General features: G+C 44.1%; 1 protein-coding gene across 1 annotated transcript in view; it reads left to right on the top strand.

Moving 5' to 3' along the window:
- The window catches only part of RYR3 (ryanodine receptor 3), a 570648-nt gene that overhangs the window by 287152 nt on the left and 260242 nt on the right, over positions 1-23254 (top strand). The window contains exons 14-18 of the mRNA XM_047794870.1: positions 329-464; positions 3837-3932; positions 5815-5933; positions 14327-14460; positions 16794-17035. Coding sequence (XP_047650826.1) covers positions 329-464; positions 3837-3932; positions 5815-5933; positions 14327-14460; positions 16794-17035 — 727 coding nt within the window. The remainder of the gene's footprint in view (positions 1-328; positions 465-3836; positions 3933-5814; positions 5934-14326; positions 14461-16793; positions 17036-23254) is intronic.

Genomic DNA, 23254 nt, shown 5'->3' with positions numbered 1-23254 from the left:
AGGGAGCAGACTTCTGTGAGACTCATTCACACCCCCTCTTCCTCACTATGTCCTTGGATTGAGTTAACATGTGGGGGCAACCCCGTTGGAGGAGACTTCTGACTCACTCCCCAAATGGATGCTATTTAGATCTCCGAAACATAAAAATGCGTATTTTGCTTTTAGGAGGAAAGAAAATAACAGAACCCAAGCTGGCACTACGCAGGTCTGTTTGTATATTAGCCTTACCAGCTTTGAAAGGTGAATGCTAATGGGAGGGGAAAGAACAAAAGGGATCCCACATTTTTAATCAAGTATTTTTTACTTTTTCCCCCACTCACCTTCACAGGGAATGTTGGCCCTTGTGTTGAACTGCATTGATCGCTTAAATATCTACAATAGCATAGCACACTTTGCAGGGATTGCCAGGGAGGAGAGTGGCATGGCCTGGAAAGAAATTCTGAACCTCCTGTACAAATTGCTGGGTAAGTGCATACGCAGAGCCCTCTCCCTGGGAGGATGGCCAAGGGTGGTCTCTGGAGATTTCCATGGAACAGACGAAGATTGTCATCTTGGAAGCCTTTTGTTAACCCTTTGATTCTAACCTAACCATTCATTCTTTTTTAATTTTTAATTGAAGTATAATTTCTTTACAAGGTTGTGATAGTTTCTGGTATACACCAAAGTGATTCAGTTATGTATTTATATATAAATATTATATATGTACACACACACAAGGAACATATATACTTTTTCGTATTTTTTTCCATTACAATTTATTACAAGATGTTGAATATGATTCCTTGTGCTATAAAGTAGGATGTTGTTGCTTATCTATTTTATATATAGTAGTTTCTACATACTAATCTCACACTCTTTATTCCTCCCCCACTTCCCCTTTGTTAACCATAAATTCGTTTTCTATGTCTGTGAGTCTGTTTGTTTTGTAAATAAGTTCATATGTATCCTATTTTAGAGTCCATGTGTAAGTGATATCATTTTTTTTTTTGCCTTTTGCTTTAGAGGGCCAAAGGTGCAGCATATGGAAGTTCCCAGGCTAGGGGTTGAATCAGAGCTACAGCTGCTGGCCTACACCACAGTCACAGCAATGCAAGATCCAAGCCATGTCTGTGACTTATACCACAGCTCATGGGAACACTGGCACCTTAATCCACTGAGCAAGGCCAGGGATCGAACCCATATCCTCATGGATACCAGTCAGGTTCATTTCCGCTGAGCCACTATGGGAACTTCCTGATATTATGTGGTATTTGTCTTTCTCTTTCTGATTTATCTCACTTAGTGTGATAATCTATAGGTCCATCCACTTCTCTGCAGATGGCATTATTTCATTCTTTTTTATGCCAGCCACTCATTCTATTCACTGGTAGTTTATTGTACTTTCCAAATGGTCAATAGGAAGTCAGCAGAAAGTGGAAGCAAATGGTGAATCATTTTGCTAAAAATGCCAGTGAAACCCTTGACTAACACACTTCTGGAACCTGATTCCTCATCTCTCTCTCTCTCTCTCTCTCTCTCTTTTTTTTTTTGCATTAGGCTTATATGTGTGTGTGTGTGTGTATAAATTTTATTGGAGCGTAGGTGACTTACAATGTTGTGTTAGTTCCAGGTGTCCAGCAAAGTGAATCAGCCATACATATACATCTATTCTTTGTCTGATTCTTTCCCCATATAGGCTATCACAGAGTACTGAATAGATTTCCCTGAGCTATATAACTCATCTTTAAAATGAGGAAACAAGAGGAGTTCCCTTCTGAGTTACTGTTCGGTGGTAACAAACCCAACTCGTGTCCATGAAGATGCCGTTCCCATCCCTGGCCTCGCTCAGTGGGTTAAGGAGCCGATGTTGTCCTGAGCTGTGGTGTAGGCCACAGATGAGGCTCAGATCCTGCATTGCTATGGCTGTGTCGTAGGCTGGCAGCTGTGGCTCCTGTTTGACCCCTAGCCTGAGAACGTCCATATCCGGCATCTGTGGCCCTAAAAAGCAGAAAATAATAAAAATAATAAAATAAGGCAACAAGACAAAAATGTTTAAGGTACCTTTCAGTTCTAGGCTTTTAATACCTGCAGTTGGAGGGTGGTTACTATTTTCGACTGTATGCCCTTTCACTGTCCCCTTGTTGGGCAGCCGTAGTTCCTGCTGCTTGGGCCTATTCCTTATTTCATTCAGGTGGAAAGAAGAAGGTGGGGAGTAGGGATGTTCCAGCACCCAGCCTTCCTTCTCACAACTCTGAGTGCATGGTGAGGTTCCAGTGGCTGCTGTAACCAGTGCCATCACATGTGCCCAGCCTGTGGGAGGGACAGTGGAAGACAGCCTCGGCCTCTGCGGTCACTCAGACATGGGAACAGGGCGGCATTTTAGGCTTTGCTCTGATGTAAATGTCCCCTTGAGAGGAAGTCTATAGAAAGTTGAGTGGTCAAGAGGGAAGACCAAAGAAAGCAGGTTAGATCCATTCTCAGTGTCAAGTGTCAGGCTGATTAGACTACTACTGTCTTGAGTGACCTTGTGAGGGCTCTTCCACTTCTAACATTTTGTAACTCTATAGCTCAAACTCAGTAGTAAATCTTAGAACAAGAATAGCTAACATTTGCTGAGATTTGTATGCCAGGCAGTGGAATATCTTTTTTTGATTCTCGGAACAACACAGTGATGTGTAGGTACTATTACTATTTTACTGATGAAGAAACTGATGCTCAGAAATGCTCCTAATTTATTCAAGGTCACACACATTGTAAGTGGTGGAACAATGGCTTGAGCCCAGACAACCTGACCCCAGAGCCTTGGGCTCACCCCTCTTGCTTGAAAAGCAGGGTAGGAGCTCAGTGAATTCTGCCTTCTAATGACCATGGAGGTATGCAGCAGAGGTCCTGAGGAAGACATTTCCTTAGCTAAATACCTTACAAAAGCATCTGGAAAACCTCCTAGTCTTTGAAAACCAACAGTACGAAGAGCAAGCTACTTGGAGGCCAGTTTCCATGGACTTGTTCCAGAGTTGCATCTATAATATTGATACTGGCCTATGCTGGGGGGCCCGGGGGAAGGTTATTTGGTCTAGATTGGCCAATCTAAGGCCAGAATATTCTCCCTCTCCCTTTGCAGTATCCTCCACCAGTGGTCCTCAAACATGAGCAGGCATCAGAATCAGCTGGAGGGCTAGTTAAAGCACAGGTGCAGGGCCTCATCCCCAGACTTTCTGATTCAGCAGACCTGAGATACGGCCAGAAAATGTGTGTTTCCAACAGGTTCTCAGATGATACTGACATTCCTGTCCAGGGATCACGCTTTGGGAACCACTGTCACAGGACTGATGTGTTTCAGTTATTTTATTAGTTTCATCTTTTGTTATTACTTGCCTACTAGTTTAACTTTCCTTTTCAGCTGTGTTCATTTGCATGCCTTCTTTTGGCACTAAAGAATTAGCTTATCGTACTTTCCAATAACTGGATATAAAAAAAAAAATGGAAGAAACTTCTTAAGTCAGTGACCAAGCACATATCATTCTTTTATCACTATCTGAAGTAATTGTATTAATTTGTATGTGTATTATCTCCTGTTTCATGAAGGCAGGGAATCTCTGGCTGTGTTCCCACTGCTCTAGTCCCCACAAGTAGGCAGATGCCTGGTACATAGTAGAATCTCTGGAAATATGTGAGTGAATGGTAGGTTCCACTCTTCCCAATATTGAAATAGGATTGTATCAAAGGGCTCAGGAGGGGAAGTGTGTTACTCAGTTCTGTTTAGTTGCTAAGCAGGTAAAGTATTGAACAGCTTCCCAGGTTCTCAGCCCCATCACTGTGCCCTTTAACCTACATCATCCAACTGTTCTCATTCACAGCTGCTCTCATTCGTGGAAACAGAAACAACTGCGCTCAATTCTCCAATAACCTTGACTGGCTAATCAGCAAACTGGACAGACTAGAATCTTCCTCAGGTAAGATTTGACAGGAAATATAACTGGAGGTGGTGGGGTTTTGTTTTTGTTTTGTTTTTTGCTTTCTGTTGGAAAAAAAAAAAAGTTGAATCTCTGAGCAACTCTTTGTTTCCACTGGATTGCAAGCAATCATTAATAATTCCTTCAGCCAAAAGCAGTGAAGTCCTATATCTTCCTGGCACTCTTATAACTTGATTGAACAACTGTAACCCAGACTTCAAAAATCTTTCCTTTTCTGCTTCATTTTTCACTTTGTGTCTTCATCTCCACCCTCTGGGTCTTTGAATCATACCCCCCCCCCCGCCCCAGGGCACTGGTCTCTTTTTATTTTTTTATTTTTAGGGCTGCACCTGTGGCATGTAGAAGTTCCCGGGCTAGGGATTGAATCAGAGCTGCAGCTGCAGGCCTACAGCATAGCCACAGCAATGCCAGATCTGAGCTGTGTCTGCAACTTATGCAGCAGTGTGTAGCAACACCAGGTCCATAACCCCCTGAGCGATGCCAAGGATCGATCCTGCATCCTCACACTTCTATGTAGGATTCTCAACCTGCTGAGCCACTACAGGAACTCCTAGTGTCCTTCTAACTACTACTTGGACTTTTATTCTCTGGGTTTCTAAACCCTCTCTGGAAGTGGTCCTCTCAACCCTGTGGTTAGATGCAGGACCAAGAACTAAGGGGAAATGATCCTCATACCCCCCAAATCATCCTCAGCATCGTATCGCAAGACCATCTTGATGACTCAGAGAATTTGCGCCAAGAAGAGTGGTCATCACTGCTAAGTGACCCTGCAATGCCTTGGGCTCTGCAGTTGGGTTCCTCAGTGATGAGAGAACAGGACAGGTGTGGGCTCCCCTCTGAGAAGCTGAAAGGTTTTAATGCTTTTCATGGTCTAGCGATGGCGGGAGCTTGAACAGACAGGCCAAGGGAAGGCTCCTCCAGGACCATCCACCTACACAGATGTCTTCTTCCTAAGCCTCCGTGTTCTTCAGATCCTCTTCCATGTGTCAGACTACATTTTAGGGTAATTTATAAAAACCTTGGGAAAAAAAGAATCAAGAGGAATCTTCATAAAACCAACAAACTACTTCCCATGCATTTCCACCCTGGTGTTATCCTGTAGGTGCCAGGCTGCAGGGGCACCTGCTCGTTTTTTTCTAGACCTTCACTTAATACAGAAAGCCACTCAGCATGCCCCGAAAGGGGGCAAAGCCAAATAGTCTTTATTTAGTGAGCTTAAAATACATAGATACATTGGTACATCTAAAATAAAAATCCTGAGGTGATTCCTAGGAAAATTCTTACTCAAGGAACACACAAGAGTATTTTCTCAATTACTTGAATGACCCTTAGAATTTGTAATAAATGAGGTATCTCCTTTTTCTGTTTTTAAATTAAATATTGCTTGATTTGAGTGAAATAAAAATTCTGAAGTGATTCATAGAAAAATTCTCATTCAAGGAACACTCAGAATATTTTCTAAATTACTTGAATGACCTTTAGAATTTGTAGTAAACTAGGTATCTCCTTTTCTGTTTTTAAATTAAATACTGCTTGGTCTGATCAAATTAAGAATTCTATTTTGCAACTGCTTCTCTAAATTTTGACACAGAAGGATCATGTCTTTGGGAAGAGGGAGTTGGGGTTAGTGGTAAATAACACTCACCTCCTAATTACAGACTGGTTGGCCCCCAGTGGCTCCTGAAGTCTATCAGAGATGGCCTCATCTTTCTTCTGGCAGGAAATGTTTAATAGACTCAAAGAATTGATGCTATTTTGTCCCCTTGGGATGGCCCTTTCACTCTCAGGTTTCTAATTATAGCCAGTTCTATAACCACTCAGGTTATTTCATGTCCAAATGATTTTTGTGGCATTCATGTAGGTATCTTGGAAGTTTTGCACTGCATCCTGATTGAAAGCCCGGAAGCCTTAAATCTGATAGCAGAGGGTCACATCAAGTCCATCATCTCCCTGTTGGATAAGCACGGGAGGAACCACAAGGTGGGTGTGGAAAGAACCCCAAAGAGTGATTGACTGTACCTAGCTTTTCCCTCCCTGCCACTAATAACCATGTGTGAGATGGAGAGTGTGATGACTACTCTCCTGATTTTGATTTAAAAAAAAAAAAAAAAAAAAACTTTGGAAACTGTAGTCCTGAAGGACCCTTCCTCCTGAAAGTCAGAGGAGCACATTCTGACCCAGACAGTCACGCTGGATCTTGGGTGGTCCCCTCGGTTTCCACCAGCTCCCTAAGCCTGACTCATCATTACCCCTTAGCACACAGCTGGCTATGTGAGGCACGGAGCTCTGTGCAAGGCCAGCGGTGGGATTTACTCCCACCCTCAGGTCTGGGAGTTTACTAATGAAACAGCTAATGCCAGTCTGGGAGTTTAGTAGTGAAACAACTAGTACCAAACTGCATGAGGAAGCTACACAGAAATCAGGTTTAGAATAATGTAGAAAGTCCTGGCAACACAGCGTGTTCTTAAATGAAATCCAACTTGCCATGAGTCAAGCCAGGCAAAGTAGATAGATCCGCACGAACAAGCAGGAGTGGGGGAGCTGGGGGTGACTTGCCCTTTGATAGAAAACAGGTAGGTGACCTTGAGCCCAGATCATTTCAGCTATGAAATGAAGGCAACACCAGCTCACTTACTAAGGTGAAAGGCTATATCAAGTTTTGTGGAAATTTCTTAAAGTTCTAATGTCTCTGTATTTATGGAATTATCTCTTTAAAACACGATGATCTCTGGAGAAAGCCTATGAATATGCTTTATCCTGATCTTTCAGCATCTGCCCCACACATGAGGGTTACTGTAGTGAGCAGGCAGGTCCCCTAAGGTTGAGGGGGTGTATCAAGACCAGATGGCATGATTGGACGTGAGGGACAGCAGCTGGCTCATGAGGAGTAGAGAGACCCCAGCTCGGTCACTGGCCCTCACTTCTTGCTATCCACTGGGCCACTGCCCATCAGAGACACATCTCAGGGGGTGCAGGAGAACAAGCCTCTGCAGCCTTGCTCCAATGATATGCATCATCTTTAGGAAACAAAAAAGCTGTGGTCCTTGGCATCTGTGAAATTGCTTGGCGAAGAGTAGAAAAGAAATATGTGGGGTCTGTAATTGCTTTCCAAATGTGGTAAATCAAAAGCAGGCATGAGGCTCCTGCTTGAGTCCAGCTTTGCCACATTCCAGTACGTTCCTTGCCTACTGCAAAATGTAATAAGAGTAATGGATAAATACCCTAGCACCCGGGGCGTGAGCCGTGAGCCACATGAGGATATCAGGAGGAGCTCTTTGACAGGAAAGCTGCTTTTTTTCCCCTTGCTCCTTGGGCTGATTTATGATCACACCCCGTAACACACTTAGTAAATAACCAGCTTTGTTACGGCTTCTTTCAGCCAAAAGCCGCAAAGGAGAAAGTTGATGACTGTACTGCCCACTCCACGGTTGAGAAAACTGAGGCCTAAGAAGCTGCATTACTTTGCTAGGAACCAATGCCCGGGCTGCTGTGTTAACCCCTGAGCACTAGCAGAGTTGTCTTTAATCTTCCAGAGCCAGGGCACTGTTTGAGAAATTCTGGCAATGCTGTCAAAGTTGAAGCAATGCGGTCATAGTGCAAAGAGTCTTCTCAAGGATGTCGCCTTTGTGGTCTTTTGATAGATTCTTGGAGGGAGGCTGGCTTGCCATGAATTCAGGTCCCCCATTAGGGAGTATTCAAGTACAGAACTTTTATTTTCAAAGCGAAATCTCGTCTCAGATCATCCCTGGGGATATTTGCGGTAGCTTTGCAAAGAATGGGCTTGAATGCAGGCCAGACGTCCATTGCAACATTTCATCTTTACTTGGAAAATGCCAAGGTAATGTTTTCTTGTCCAGGCTGCTCTTTTTTTTTTCTCTAGTGCCAGGTTTCCAGGCATCTCTGGGCCATTCACTTAGTTTTTGGTGAAGACAGTGAATCAAAATATATAGAATTTTAGAGCCACAAGGCACCGCACAACCCTTCGGACAACCGTGACAGTGATGATGACGATAATGATGGCTAACATTTATTTTGCATTTGATGAGTGCCAGCTGCTGTTCTTAGTGTCCACATGCATTTTCTTTTGTCCTCATTATGACTCCATGAAGAAGCATTATTATTATTATTATTCCCACCTGACAATGGCAAAAACAAGGCCAATGTATGTGAGCCCCAAGAATGTTAAGCAACACCTCAAAGGCCACAGAGCTAATTGGTAACAGCCTCAGACCAGAATTTAGGTCTCCATCTCCATGTGTAATATTCTTTCCAGTGTTTCTCAAGCTGCAGTCTGATGTGTTCTGTGAGACTGTGTTTACTTTTGTGTCCTGATTTTTTTTTTTTTTTGGCTTTTTAGAGCCACACCCGTGACCTATGGAGGTTCCTAGGCTAGGGGTCTAGTTGGAGCTACAGCTCCCAGCCTATGCCAAACGGTAACACGGAATCTGAGCCTACACCACAACTCACGGCAATGCCAGATCCTTAACCCACTGAGCAAGGCCAAGGATTGAAACCTTATCCTCATGGATACTGAGCCATGACAGGAACTCTGTGTCCTTATTTTATTATTATATAAATATAACTCCTTATAGTGAAAAATTCACCAGCAGAAAGCATTTTCATATAAGTTCATACTGCTTAGACGGGAATTTGGGGACCCCTGTGGGTCCATGAAGGTGGTTGTGACATTTTTTTTTTTAACTTTTGTAGATGTGGTGGGTGTGAGAATGCCCTGATTGTACCATGCCACCTCTGATCGCATACATACTGAGAATAGGGAGTGGTTACAGGATTAACAGTTACTATCACCTCCTCTTTCCCCCTAAGATTTTGTAGTTGTCAGCTCTGTCCTTGCCATGGAAAGCATTGCCACTCCTCTCAAACATGATCAAATTTAGGTCAGAAAATTAGTGGGAAAGAACACCATCTTTGGAGTGAAGGGGGCAGGAGTAGGGTACACTGCCCACTCCCCAATTTCTGAATGCACTCTACCCTTTGACCTCGCAGTGACAAGGTGCTTGCTGATCCCTCAGCATGTCTTGCCTTTCTGCTTTTCCAGGACCCACCAGAATTCTATCCCTCTTCATGACTTAGTTCAGATGTCACCCCCTCCATGAAGCTTTTTCTGAATCACAGTTGGACAGGGTCTCCTCTCCTCACTCCTTGTACAGCATGCGTACTGTTGCATGGTGGTTCCACCCTGCCTTTCACTATAGTTATATTATGTGGACATTTCTCTCAGAGGCTGAGTTCCCTCACAGGCGGGACCTTGTCATCCCCATAGTGCCAAGCTCACATGTTATACATGGCAGGCATTTAATACATGTCATTGAAGGTGGAATGAATGAATAAGAGGAATGAATGAGTAGAGCCAGAATCTACTCCTGTCTCACCTTGAATGGATGGAAGCCCACATATACATACACGTCTCATCCCATCCAATAAATAGCTGTTAGTAGTAAAGAAACACATTTATGGAGTTCCCATTGTGGTTCAGTGGATTAAAAAAAACCCATATAGCATCCATGTGGATGCAAGTTAGATCCCTGGCCTCACTCATTGGGTTAAGGATCTGGTGTTGCCACAAGCTGCAGAGTAGTTCACAGATGTAGCTCGGATCCAATGTGGTCATGGCTAAAACAAGGGCTTGCAGCTACAGCTCTGATTCAACCCCTAGCCCAGGAACTTCCATATGCCACAGGTGTAGCCACAAAGAGGGGAAAAAAAAAAAAAACTCACTTACTGTATTGAAAGCATTAAATTTATTTGGTAAAAAGAAAAATTGTTGAAAATTATAATAGTAAGCTTGTAAGTTTTCCATGGAATAAGCATCTAGTAATAAAAATAAAATACGTCCTTTTCACTTGCCATTCCCCCAACTCCCCTTACTCTAAACCTGCTCAGTGTTATCATAGATAAATATTTTTTATTGCTTTATTTATTTCACAAGGATTTGAAGCCACATGTGAGAAAAATATATGGTAAAATAGTAATATCAGGAGTTCCTGTGGTGGCTCAGTGGTTAACAAATCTGACTGACATCCATGAGGACGCAGGTTCGACCCCTGGCTTCACTCAGTGGGTTAAGGATCTGGCATTGCCCTAAGCTGTAAAGTGGATTGCAGATGCAGTTAGATTCCTGCGTTGCTGTGACTGTGGCGTAGGCCAGCAGCTATGGCTCCGATTTGATCCCTGGCCTGGGAACCTCCATATCCCATGGGGGCAGCCCTAAAAAGCAAAAACAAAACAAAACAAAACAAATAGTAATATCATTGGTCCTGAGAAAGTATAAATCAGAATTGAAAAGTTAGCCTGGGGAGTGGGGCACAGAAGAGTGCACAGGTAAGCAAACCATTAACTCCCCCAGACTTGGTATAGTAGCTCCATAAAGTCACTTCTGAGTGCCAGGCAGCCAGGCAATATAGCATTCCCAACCAACCAGTTTGTGCAGCCACAGGGAGAACAGAACCTGTTCCTCAGAGGCAGCAAAGCACTCATTTCTCAAATAGACAACTTGTTACAAAATTCACAGAAATAAGTACATTTTGCATTTAAAAAAAAAAATGTGGCCACCCTCATGACATGTGAAAGTTCCTAGACTAGGGATCAAACCTGTGCCACAGCACTGACCTGAGCAACTGTAGTGACGATGCCAAATCCTTTGCATTTTTAAAATACAGCTGTTTTTATAGATAAAAGCTGAGTACAAAATGCAACAGCCAAATGATAGTTCCACGGGTGTGCAATACATAGTTCTTATCTTTAAAGCAGAATTCCCCCATAATCCTGTGTTTAGAGCAGGGACTAATGGAGATTAAAAGCATAAGAGAGGGTCTTGAATGAAGTACAGTATCCATGATGACAGTGACTACAACACAGCAGCAAATGAACTCCACAGAGTGGGCCAGGGAAATTCTCAACTTGGGACAGTGTATAGGTTAGAGAAGGCTAATTCCTATGTTCTCTCAGTGAAGCCACACTCTATGGCCAGCCAGTGGGAGGGCTACATGCTGTGTGCTCATTCAGCCTCCTTCCATCTAACAGCCCCACAGTCCCCCAGGACCAGGCTTCGCAGACTGTTCTGTGCTATGAATCTCTTGGGGTTTGTTTGAAAAGGAAGACTCCGGGAGTTCCCGTCGTGGCTCAGTGGTTAACAAATCTGACTAGGAACCATGAGGTTGCGGGTTGGATCCCTGGCCTCACTCAGTGGGTTAAGGATCCAGCATTGCCATGCGCTGTGGTGTAAGTTGCAGATGCGGCTCAGATCCCGCATTGCTGTGGCTCTGTCGTAGGCTGGCAGCTACAGCTCTGATTGGACCCCTAGCCTGGGAACCTCCATGTGCCACAGGTGCAGCCCTAGAAAAGAGAAAAATAAATAAATAAATAAATAAAAGGAAGACTCTGGGAGTTCCCATGGTGGTTCAGCGAGTTAAGAATTCAACTGTTGTCCATGAGGACATGGGTTCAATCCCTGGCCCCACTCAGTAGGTTCACAATCCAGCATTGCTGTGAGCCTTGATGTAGGTTGCAGATGCAGCTAGGATCTTTGACCTGAGAACTTCCATGTGCCATGGGTGCAGCCCTAAAAAGCCACCCCCCCCCCAAAAAAAAAAAAAACCAAGACTCTGATGTGGTAAGTCTGGGCCAGTCTGGGCATCTGTACTTCTGGTAGGCTTCTAGGTGATGCAAGTGCTACTGGATCTCGCTTGGCGTGAGGAGACCCTTGGGCTTTGTAATCCCTCCTTGGATCTCCACATCCAGTTGGAAAGAGCAAGAGTGCATGGTGAACAGTGTGGAGAGGTCTTTAGGGGCCAGGCCTGAAAGCCGTGTACATCACATCCACTGCTTTCCCCTGGCCAGAACTCAGTCACGTGATGCTGCAGATCTGCAAGGCAGTGTTGACCAGAATACTGCTATATAGCATATGGAACTATATATCTAGTCACTTGTGATGGAACATGATGGAGGATAATGTGAGAAAAAGAATGTGTATATAAATGTAAGACTGGATCACTTTGCTGTACAGCAGAAATAGAAAAATGTAAATCAACTATAATAGAAAAAATAAAAAGAATATACACAACATAAAAGTTGAGAGTTACATTTTATCTGATGGATAACACTGAGGACTTAAGCCCGGGAGGGAGCCAGCCTCTCAAGTAGCCCTGAGATAACTGCTTCAAGGAGGTGAGAGGAGAGAGTGAGGATATATAGGAGTTTTGCAACAAAGGGCAGGTAGTTGGAACAAAAGTTTACTGTTAATAAAAGAAAACAATGTATCTCAAGTTAAAGAATTTAGTATTTTTTTATGTATGGGAGGATGCAAGAGTCAGGGATCACTGAAATCATTCCTTTGAGATGGACCTCAGCTCACTGTCTGGGGCCAGTGTCAGGAGTGGCTGCCGTCTGATGGCTGCTAATTCCATCAGAAATTAATTCTGAGTTCCCTCGGGGATCACCAGCTCAGACTCTCTGTGGCTGTAATCATTGAGGACTGCAGTGATGTCTTTTGTTTACTGGTATGGCAAGCAATATTTTATTTCTCAGGAGGATGGAAATTACAGCCTCTTTGTGCTCAGGGTGAGAAGGAGATGGAGTCTGGTGACCCCTCAGCAGTACCTGCCATAGCCAGTCTTGCATCCCAGAGGACACTGACAAGCTCCCTCCCTGTCAAAACGTGCAGATGACCCCGAGGCTCTGAGCCTGCCTGTCCCCCTCAGTGGGCCAGCCCAGCTATACTCCCTTTTAAAACCATTTAAACTTTTTTAGAGAAGGAAGTTTGCTCCCATTCCCTATTTTAGCCAAAGTTACACCTCCTAAAACAAAGGCTGAACAATGTCAGCACATTCTTTATGGCATCATTTATTTATGGGTGATGTGCTACTCCATTAGGCTGTGCGCTTTCCACAGAGCCTTTTTCTCCTGTTTCTATTGTGTGTGGATTAAGCTCTGCTTTCCCTCTGGCTGTGACAGCAAGGCTCCTACAGCTGTCACTCCAAGGCAGAACAGATGAAAATGTGTGATAGGCCAGATAATAAGTACTTAATTTCCTGGCCATCTACAAGCTCTTCTCTTCGAGTAAGAAATTATCCTCTGGATTTCCAGTGCTGCAGTCAATAACATTTCTTGGCGTGGTAATGGTAAGACTTCTCTGTAAAACCACCTTTGGGGTTCTTTTCTGCTTGTCCCATAAATGTGCTTTGTATTTTTCTGGAGCAAAATTGACATTCAGGGAGCCAGGTAGAAAATTGGGTTATGAGAATTATGGTTACAAATGCCATCAATAATCTAAAAGCCATCCAGCCCCACTAAGCATGGGGTCTTCCATGACCACTTTGTAAGACTGAAGCGTGGTGGGCCCCTCCCTGTCAGCACAGCCTGCCTTCACCTATTGGCTGTCCTTCATCCACTGCTGTTTGCACCTTCCTCCCCAAAGGGAAGAGAGGGAAGGGCCATGCATGGCCCAGCAGCTTGCCCCCCAGGATAGGAACACCACATCCGAATGAGGGAGGATGCAGCCCAAGGCAATGAGCAGACAGGGGCTGGCACCTGGTGGAGGTGGCTGGGCACTGTTGCCACTTCCCAGGCAGCTGGAAGACCATGTGGATTGGGAACAACTCAGGATGGGTCTGGTAGATTCAGGGGCCACCTGGCTCGCTTGCTCGTGTGGTTCGCTCTCACTCTGGAGGGGAGAAAGAGCAGGTGAAAGGTTTTTGAACAGGGATTTCTAGGAACACAAGGGTTTGTGTTCTTGAAATTTGATGCTATCATACGAAGAGACCCAAGACTTGGAATCTGCCTAGCTCTCACCTCTACTACACCTAGTGAGGGTCCCAAGCCTGCTACCTGTGAGGGATCTTAGCCAGATGGGAACCTGAGTGCCTTTCAGGAAGAGCTCTATTTATGCCTACTGATCCAGGGCAGAGGACCCCCAAGGTCAGGCCAAGTTAAGGACCTTCTACCACCTACCGTAAGAGAAATTTGTGCCTGGATTTTGTGCCTCAATGCCTCAACCTCTCCCTGGTCCTGGCCCTGGCTGGGGTATTAACCTAGACAGGCTGTGTTCAGAGCTCAGACTCCTACTTACCTTAACAGTGACCACAGGTGACAGGCCTAGTTTGGAGGGATGGAGCACAAGTCTAGGGCAGAGCAGCTAGAAAGAAGCCCGACCTCAGTTCCCTGAGAGGCAGCACTCACTCCTGCCAGCAAGGCAGGTGTGGCTTCCTTGACTCTGAACAGGTCCTTCTACCTGGCCCCTGGCCCCTGGCCCCCACGTTCACAAGACCCACTTCCTTCATGTACTGTGGCTGCCAGGTCCTGCCTGCTGTGCCCTCCCAGGGTCCTAAGGTCTGGTGGGGTGTGTCCTGCTGCAGGTTCTGGATGTGCTGTGTTCCCTCTGTCTCTGCAATGGAGTCGCTGTGAGGGCCAACCAGAATCTGATCTGTGACAACTTGCTGCCCCGAAGAAACCTGCTCCTGCAGACGCGGCTGATTAACGATGTGACAAGGTAAGGTCACCACCATCATTCCAAATGCCCATCTTGTCCCCAGAAAGGAAGAGAGCTGATCTGAACTCCAAAGCCACCTGCCCATCATTTCCATGGTGATGCAGGTGCCTAAGACCAGGAAAATGGGTACATTTCTAGGACCTTGAACTTCAGCCCCTTCAGCTGAGCTCAAACTTTACCTCCGAAGTAGCCAAAGACAGAGTAAGGGCTAAAGAATTCCGCCTTAAGGGGTCTACTAAGTTTCTTTTTTAAACATCTATGTGTATCTTGTACCTTTTTTATAACATTTATTTTTATTTCGATAGGCCAACTGGATTTTTTTTCTAAAAGTCTTTTGGTAGAGTGGGTGTCCCATGTTGGGACCGTGGTTTCTCATATCCTCTGGCACATGGCCATTTACGGGCTGCCTGTGAAGGCCAGAATGGGCCCATGTGGACCCCTGGCCTGCTGATCCGTACATGCAACCCCATGGGAGTCATTAACTCACTGACACGCACTAGGCAGCAACTTTCCACCCAGGTCCCCTCCCTACCCCATGGTGTGAGGGAAGAACCTCCCTTCTGAAGGTGGAGTAGCCCCCAGACCTGAGCCATCACACGGACTTTCTTCCGGGTACTGGTCTGCTTCTTCCCTTGCCCACCCAAAGTGGACACAGCCCCAGCCCAGAGCAGTGGGCCTCTAGCAGAAGGAGTCCAACCAGAGCCTCTCCAAGTGGTTTGTCTGAAGCTTGTAACCATTTTCACTGGATCCCTTAAAAACCTCTTAGCCTTTAACAAATTTGCCCAATAGTGACATCTCTCCCCACCCTGCCTTTGTATTATCTAGGGTGAATTTTTTCCAGCTTTATTGAGGTATAATTGACAAATGAAATTTTAAGATATTTAAAGTATACAATGTGATGATAAAAAAAAAAGCAAACTTTAAAAAAAAAACATTATGGAGGTGTTCCCATAGTGGTTTAGTGGAAACAAGACTGACTAGTATCCATGAGGATGGGGGTTTGATCCCTGGCCCCTCAGGGGGGCTAAGAATCCAGCATTACTGTGAGCTGTGGTGTAGGTCACAGACGCCGCTCAGATCTGGTGTTGCTGCAGGCCAGAAGCTGCAGCTCCAATTCAGCTCCCAGCCTGGGAACGTCCATATGCCATGGCCGTGGCCCTAAAAAAATAATAAATAAATAATTATGAAAAATTCGAGCAATACAGAAAAAGAAGAAGAATGTAAATACCAAAAAAAAAAGTGATGATTTGATATAATGTACACTATGAAAGGATTCTCACATACTTACCTTAAAAAAAAAGAACCTTCAAGTTGTACACTCTCAGTAAATTCCAGTTATACAATATGGTGTAATCAACTATAGTTACCATGTTATGCATTAGAGCCTCAGACTCTCTTCATCTTATAAGTGAAAGTTTGTGCACTTTCACCAACCTCTCCCTACTCCCTACCCCACACACACTACTCCCCACTGCCCTCTCGAAACCACTTTTCTACACTGTTTCTGAGTTGGACTTTTTTTTTAGATTCCATGTTTAAGTGATACCATGCAGTTTTTGTCTTTCTCTGACAGGATTATTTCTACTAGTGACTTTGTAATGTTTTTGAGAGGTCATTATTATTAATAATGCCTAGGGGGAGACGCTGCTGTTATGAAAAACAGTTTAGGGGTACTTAAACCAATTTATCAGAAGATGGAACTCAAGTGAGTCATTTATTTCACTTTCGGAAAAAAGCAGGAGTTTATAATCATATAACTCTGTATGATGTCTTCAGCATCTTTATCCATGGTTGGCACTTAGTAAATGTTGGTTGCCTTGAATGGAATATTTAAAGAATGGCCTATATAGTTTAAAATGGAACTGGTGTTGTCCTGACACCTCCCACTAAGAACTTAAACAAGTATTGGAGACTCAAAGCTTTTCCTACTTTAGGACAAGATGAGGACTTACCATCATGGTTCAGCAGTAACAAATCCGACTAGTATCCATGAGGACGTGGGCTCAATCCCTGGCCTTGCTCAGTGGGTTAAGGATCTGGCATTGCCATGAACTGTGGTGTAGGTCACAGACATGGCTCGGATCTTGAGTTGCTGTGGCTGTGGCATAGGCTGGCAGCTGTAGCTCCGATTCGACCCCTAGCCTGGGAACTTCCATATGCCGTGGGTGTGGCTCTAAAAGACAAAAAAAAAAAAAAAAAAAGAACAAGATGAAAATCATAAAATTGATCTTGCCCTTGGCTTAATTGGGTCTCCGCCTCCTAGAGTCTGGTTCAATTTTCTTTCTCAGTTTTTAAGAATCTGTAGGTGCCACCTGTCCCATGTTTAATTTCAGTATTCGGCCGAACATCTTCCTGGGAGTTGCTGAGGGCTCTGCACAGTATAAGAAGTGGTACTTTGAGCTCATCATCGACCAGGTGGACCCCTTCCTCACAGCAGAGCCCACACACCTACGGGTGGGCTGGGCCTCCTCCTCAGGCTATGCCCCATACCCTGGAGGTGGAGAAGGATGGGGAGGCAATGGAGTTGGTGACGACCTGTACTCCTATGGCTTCGATGGACTTCAGCTTTGGTCAGGTGAGCACCGTGCCAAAACGTAGGCCCCTCATCCCTTACTGGGCACAAGGGAGGCTCAAATTATTCAAATTGAAGTGGTCCTTTTTTATGGAAATGAGATAGGCTCAAGTCTGAACTCATTAGATGGTTAGGTAGGAAGGGCATCACATCTGAAATGAGCTGTCCTGCTTTTATACCCTGAGTCTGGCACCTCAACGGCATGGTCAAGTACAGACCACTTTTCTCAAGCTTGGTGTCTGCTTCTGTACAGCCCTAATTGCATAGAATTGTTACGATTATGTGGGCAAATAGGGAAGGAGGAAAAGACTGACTGTTCATTTACTAGGCAGGGAACTACATATCTTTTGTACATTTTATCTTTACAGTGGCCACCTAAGGTGGATAATACTGATCTCATATTACAGACATGGAAACTGAACCCAAAGATGTTTAATTAATTTATTTGTAGTCATACTGGGAAGGATCCAGATCTGACTACAAGTCCGTTATCTTGTTGATGCAACATGTTGCTTCATAATACACTTTGTAAAATGTCTGGATCTGTGCCAGACACATAGTAGATGCTAATCTCTTAAAAGAATTCAAAACATCCTCTTTTATTAGACAAACACTCATGCTTTCCCCAGACATGCCCATGGCCTGTGCCTGTGGAGGAGTGGGTTGGCTTCTGCCTGGGTGAAGAGTAAGTCTAACTCTCAGGCTTTCACCCACAACAGAAGCTCTGCCTCTCTTGTCTGTTGTCCACATCGTGTCTCATCTGTACCTTTTGCAAAACTGCAAGGAGGAACATTGTGTCCCTTAAAGAAATGCCTTACATTGTGCTAGCACCTCTTATGTAAGGAACCAGGACACACCTTCCTTCTTAAATCCAGTACCAGGGGAAAGCTTGTCTCTACAAGACAAAATCTCTGTATTTTCTTTTGTAACTGAGAACTACATAACCCATTCCATTTTCCTTCTTCCCTTTGCTTCAGCTAAAGCCAACGGCCCAGGTCCTGATGACATATTTCTTACAGTTGGTCTTTACTTTCAATTGATCAAGATTAAAAAAAAAAAAAATTGGAGTTCCCATGGTGATGCACCAACCCGACTAGTTCCCATGAGGTTGTGGGTTCGATCCCTGGCCCTGCTCAGGGGGTTAAGGATCCAGCAGTGCCATGAGCTGTGGTGCAGGTTACAGACATGGCTTGGATCCTGAGTTGCTATGGCTGTGGTGTAGGTCAGCAGCTGGAGCTTTGTTTCAACCCCTAGCCTGGGAACTTCCATATGCCGAAGGTGCAGACGTAAAAAAAAAAAAAAAAAGTCTAAAAAAGTGCTGTTTTATATTCAGTATACACATTTTTTTTTAACTTTGAGGAATGGTATAAATGAATTTACTTAAATATTTATTTACCCTGGTCCATTTAAGGGAAGAAATCATCTGTCTATGTTTTGTCTGTCCCAGGGGACAGTGAGGTTGGTACAGACAAAAGCGGGTACAAAATTGCTAGAGGATGGGTTAGGGTGACTGGTTTTTGTCCTATTTATCCTCCCCACTTAGCCTTCCCTGGTTCCACCTCTAAGGGGGAGGGAATAGCTTATCTCCCCATGGTTCTCAGAGACCCAGTGTGGAGGCACCATGTCTGTAGCCTTTAGCTTAGGTGATCATTGGATGTCCTGAGGTTCTCATAAGGTTGTCTCAGAGGAAGTGATTTGAAAAGAGAGCGTCGTTATGCTCACACACATCTACAGCTCCTGAGTTTGGTAGAATTGAATCTGTGAGGGACATAGAGGGATTGAGATGAGAAAATCATGACCCACTCTCTTCAGATGGCTGCTCACTTCCTGCCATCTCCTCACCGTCTCCCAAGCATATTCTCTGGATCCCAGGCTACAGCTAAAGAGAACTCTGGATTTGTTAATGAAATAGAAAGTCCACCTAGACCCTTGGGTGAAGCACATTGGCCCCTAGTTTCAAAGAGAAACCAATCTTTCTCAAAGGAAACATTCATTCCCTCTTTTCCAGATTTTGCAGCACTCTGTGGGCAGAGCCCTTTGTAAAATGTACAGGTTAAGTACATTGTGAGTCAGGAGGCAGAGAACCCACTCACTGGTCCAGAAAGGGCTGCTGTCAGTGCATTTCAGGACCTGGACATCCATCCATTGTGTATTGTTCCAGGGGTACAGAGTGCCTAGGGGTGGACAGTGTGCTCTTCTTCCCTCTTGTCTGCTCAAGACCAGCCGGATGTGCTGAGCCCACACAGTCATCACTAGCAATGGCTCATCTGATTGGAAATACAAGGGATGGGTGTTTGCGACTCAGCTTTTCAAAAGTTGACTGAGGCTCTCTGAACATCACTCACATGGTAATAGAACTCCATATAAGTGCATTCGGGGGATTTCACCCCTCAGTCTTCAGTGAGATGTGGAGAAACCAGCATCTACAAAATGGACACTTTCATGCTCACTAAAATACAAAGCTTTCTTTGATCTGGGCATCGTTCTGAATTCTGCAACTAGGACACAGGGAACATCTATCTTGCAGAAGGCACTGCAGGTAAATATGTCAGTGTGTGTTCCAGCTAAAGAAATAAGGTTTCTGTTAACAACTCCCACCAGGGCAGCAATATATTTGGGACTGTCTCAAGAAAGGGTAGTTGTCTGCTTGGGAATGAAATGGGAGTGATGCTCCAACTTACTATAGGAGGAAATAGAGGGTGGCTAGAGAGAGATACTGGAAACTGGTCTGATGATTTTTCTCCTTTTCCTTGAGAGGTAAATGCCCAGGACTATTACCTTTAAACTTATCTATGTGAATAAATTAATCCACTGCCTTGAACTGGTCTTTCATGGTACTTATTACAGCAAAGTGGATGTTTCCAGAGTTGGAAAGAATGTAGAGCCCCTGACACTTTGTTAGCAGAGAAATTTAAGGAGAAACTGTATGGCTTTGGAGTTATACCTGGGTTTGAATCCTAGCTCTTAACTTAACTTGGTTATCTGACACTGGACAAATTACTCAACTTCTCAGACACTTATTTTGCTCAGGTAAAATGAAAATGATACAAGTCTCTTAGGAAATTTAAATGAGTTGAAGAGCATGGAAGTTCTTGATGCACACTAGATATAAAGTAATTATGATCTGTTTTCACTCTTTGACTGTGAAGTTGACTGTCACCATCAAGACCAAGTCCCAAGTTCAAGGTACCCCACCTGAGCTCCATCCAAAGGGGAAGAAGAACCCAGGTTTCTGTGCTGAATGGGAAAGGAAGTTTCAAAGCGACATCCTGGGAGTATGAATGAGCTTTTTCTCTGTGCAGGGAAAGAGCAGCCTTCATAGGTCTTTTTAGCCACCTGAGCCTGTGACGTCACTTTCAAGCATCAGTTGTACAAATATCTCCCATCACAACACTGCCCGGTTGGCTCAGCCACTGTGATTTTCCCTTCTGAGCAAAGGCTCTTGTCTTGGCATTGCTTTCCCCCTCTTGATGTAGCCTTTATGTATGTAGCCTTTCAGAACTGAAGTTGGAGGTGAACTTGACTAAGGCAGCCAAGTGCATCACTTGTTAGGTAGTAGTTGCACGGCGGGGGGCGGGGGGGGGCGGGAATCACACCTACCCTTCCCTTTTGGCCCCTTTTTCTCTTGCAAAATTAGAATAAACAGAGGAATTCATCTTCCCAAGGGATGGGAAATACAGGAAGTAAATGAATGGAATAAAATTGTGTTTCCTTTTTAATTATGACTTCTGACTTGTCACGATAATTTAGTCAGTTAAAAAAAAATAGTTGAATTTGGATGAGAGGATCTTTACCTGGCTCCCTGCAAAGATGAGCTCCAGGGTATTGGTTCACCTATCAAAATACTCCCCACTGTGACTCGGACTTTTCCAGCCCCAGTGCTGAGTGGAGAGGATTCAAGGAGTAGCCTCAGACACCGGCATTTTTGTGTAATGGGACCTTCTCTTTCCAAACACCTGAGTATTTATTTGTGTTTACATCGTAAAGCCAAACTCTGCGGGGCCTGGGGCAATGGACATGCTGAGCGTCAGTGTTTCCAGTTGTTTATGTTACTCATCAGAGGAGATGAAATCCCACAGTAATATATCCTTGGGTTAATTTGAAGGTGTGCCCCATGTGATAAAGTGGCCTTTTCCTCTACCTTAAAAATGCTAGGCTTAGAATGGCCTTTCCAAGCTTCCTGGGACCTTCAGATGGCCCTGAGCTTCTAGGTCAGAGGAGGTTTCTTCAGGCTAGCAGAGGCCACGAGACTTCCCAGCCTGTCCCAGTAGATGGTCTCAGGAATTTTTCAGAGTCCCCAATATCTTGAAAAGCAGTTGGGGTGATTTCTAAAAATGCTCTGTGACAAATTTGCTTTTCCTTTCTACAGCATAACATTTCTGTTGGGTCAAAGACATTTTAAAAGTATTCGAAAATGGTTTTTTTTTTTTTTTGAGCACTATCTTCCAAAAGGGATTTATTGATTTCAGTAACTCAGTATTCAAATCACTTTCTGAACTCATTCCTCAATGCTGTGAATCTCCATGTTGTTATTTTTATCCTAATATTATTAAGGGTATAATACCCCTACAATGTTCTGGTAAGCTTATCTATTATTATCCTAGTAATTAAAGTATCTGGAGTTAGAAACACAACAATAATAGCTTTTATTCTGGGTTTCCACGTATCAGGCTCTTCTAATGACTTTATATGGAATAATTTGAAACTCATAATAACCCCATGACATCATTATTATTTTCATTTGATAGATGAGGGAACTTGAGTCCACAAAGGTAAGTGACTTGCCCAAGGTCACACAGTAAGAGGCAGAGTCAGGACTCAAGCCCGGAGAGCCATTTACCACTACACACTACTGCCTCTCAAGTGGTACCCAAGACACCAGTCATTTGTATCATCAAAATCTTAGAAATAATAATGGTGCCTAACAAACAACTCTTGACAGCATCACTATGGATACTACTGTACCCACTTTGTGGACATAGAAGTTGATTTTCTAATAAAATCACAGCAGTAAAGGCTTGGTATTTTGAATTCAGCCCTCTGTGGCTCTGAGACCACTCCCACCCACCCCCCATGCTACCTCATTAGAGAACAGTTGGAAGGAGAAGCATCTTGTTTATTTTTTTTTAAGTTTTATTAAAGTGTAGCTGATTTACAAGGTTATGATAATTTCTGCTGTACAACAAAGTGATTCATTAATACATATACACATGTACATTCTCTTTCAGATTCTCTGTGCTACACAGCAGTTCCCATTGGCCAATCTTTTTTAAATGTGGGGTACAAGACCCTTCTGAATCATCTGGAGTCATGAAAGCCATCCCAGGGGTAGAGATTGCTTCCTCCAGCTGGGAACAGTTTTATAAAACAGTATACAAAAGCAATCACAATTCTCTCATTTTCTAGTTTTAAATCTTCACACTACTCACACTTTAAAACTAGATGTACTTTATTAGATGACCTTTTACAGAATGAATGTTCTATGAAGTGGACTCTTTTATTCAAATAGACTTTCCAGGGAATTCTCATTGTGGCTCAGTGGTTAACGAATCCAACTAGGAACCATGAGGTTGTGGGTTTGATCCATGGCCTTGCTCAGTGGGTTAAGGATCTGGCGTTGCCGTGAGCTGAGGTGTAGGTTGCAGATGCGGCTTGGATCCTGCGTTGCTGTGGTTGTGGTGTAGGCCGGCGGCTACAGCTCCAATTAGACCCCTAGCCTAGGAACCTCCTCCGCATGCCGCATTTGTGGCTGTAGAAAATACAAAAAAAAAAAAAAAAAAAGACAGACTTTCCATTACATTGCTCTAAGCACTTGCTAAGTATATGCTTTATATCCAATGGTTATCCACAGTCTCCCTTTAGTTTCTGATAATATTGGTCCCAACTCTGTATTCTTCATATGTTTTAATTCTAGGCTCAGACTATGATTGCTGTGTGCCTATAGATGCTTTTAGCCAGTGTTCTAACAGCGACTTCTACCAGGCACTCAGTCTCGTAAAATAAGGGAGGTAAAAGACAGTGTCCTTCACCTCAAGGACGTAATTACCCAACCTGGTGGTGGTTTTCAGCCAAGAGAGCAAACCAGACAGGAGAGATTCTCCCAGTCATCCTTCCTCAGAAAGGTATTTGGCTACTAGGTATATCGAAGGCTAAATGAGACTCGGAATTTGTCCTCCGGTGGCATCAAGGCCCTACTGTGTGAAGAGCATCCCCCATGAAAAC

The sequence above is a fragment of the Phacochoerus africanus genome, chromosome 9, assembly GCF_016906955.1.
Source record: "Phacochoerus africanus isolate WHEZ1 chromosome 9, ROS_Pafr_v1, whole genome shotgun sequence".
Lineage (NCBI taxonomy): Eukaryota > Metazoa > Chordata > Mammalia > Artiodactyla > Suidae > Phacochoerus > Phacochoerus africanus.
The sequence above is the reverse complement of the archived record's forward strand: the minus strand, read 5'-3'. Positions and strand labels throughout refer to the sequence as shown.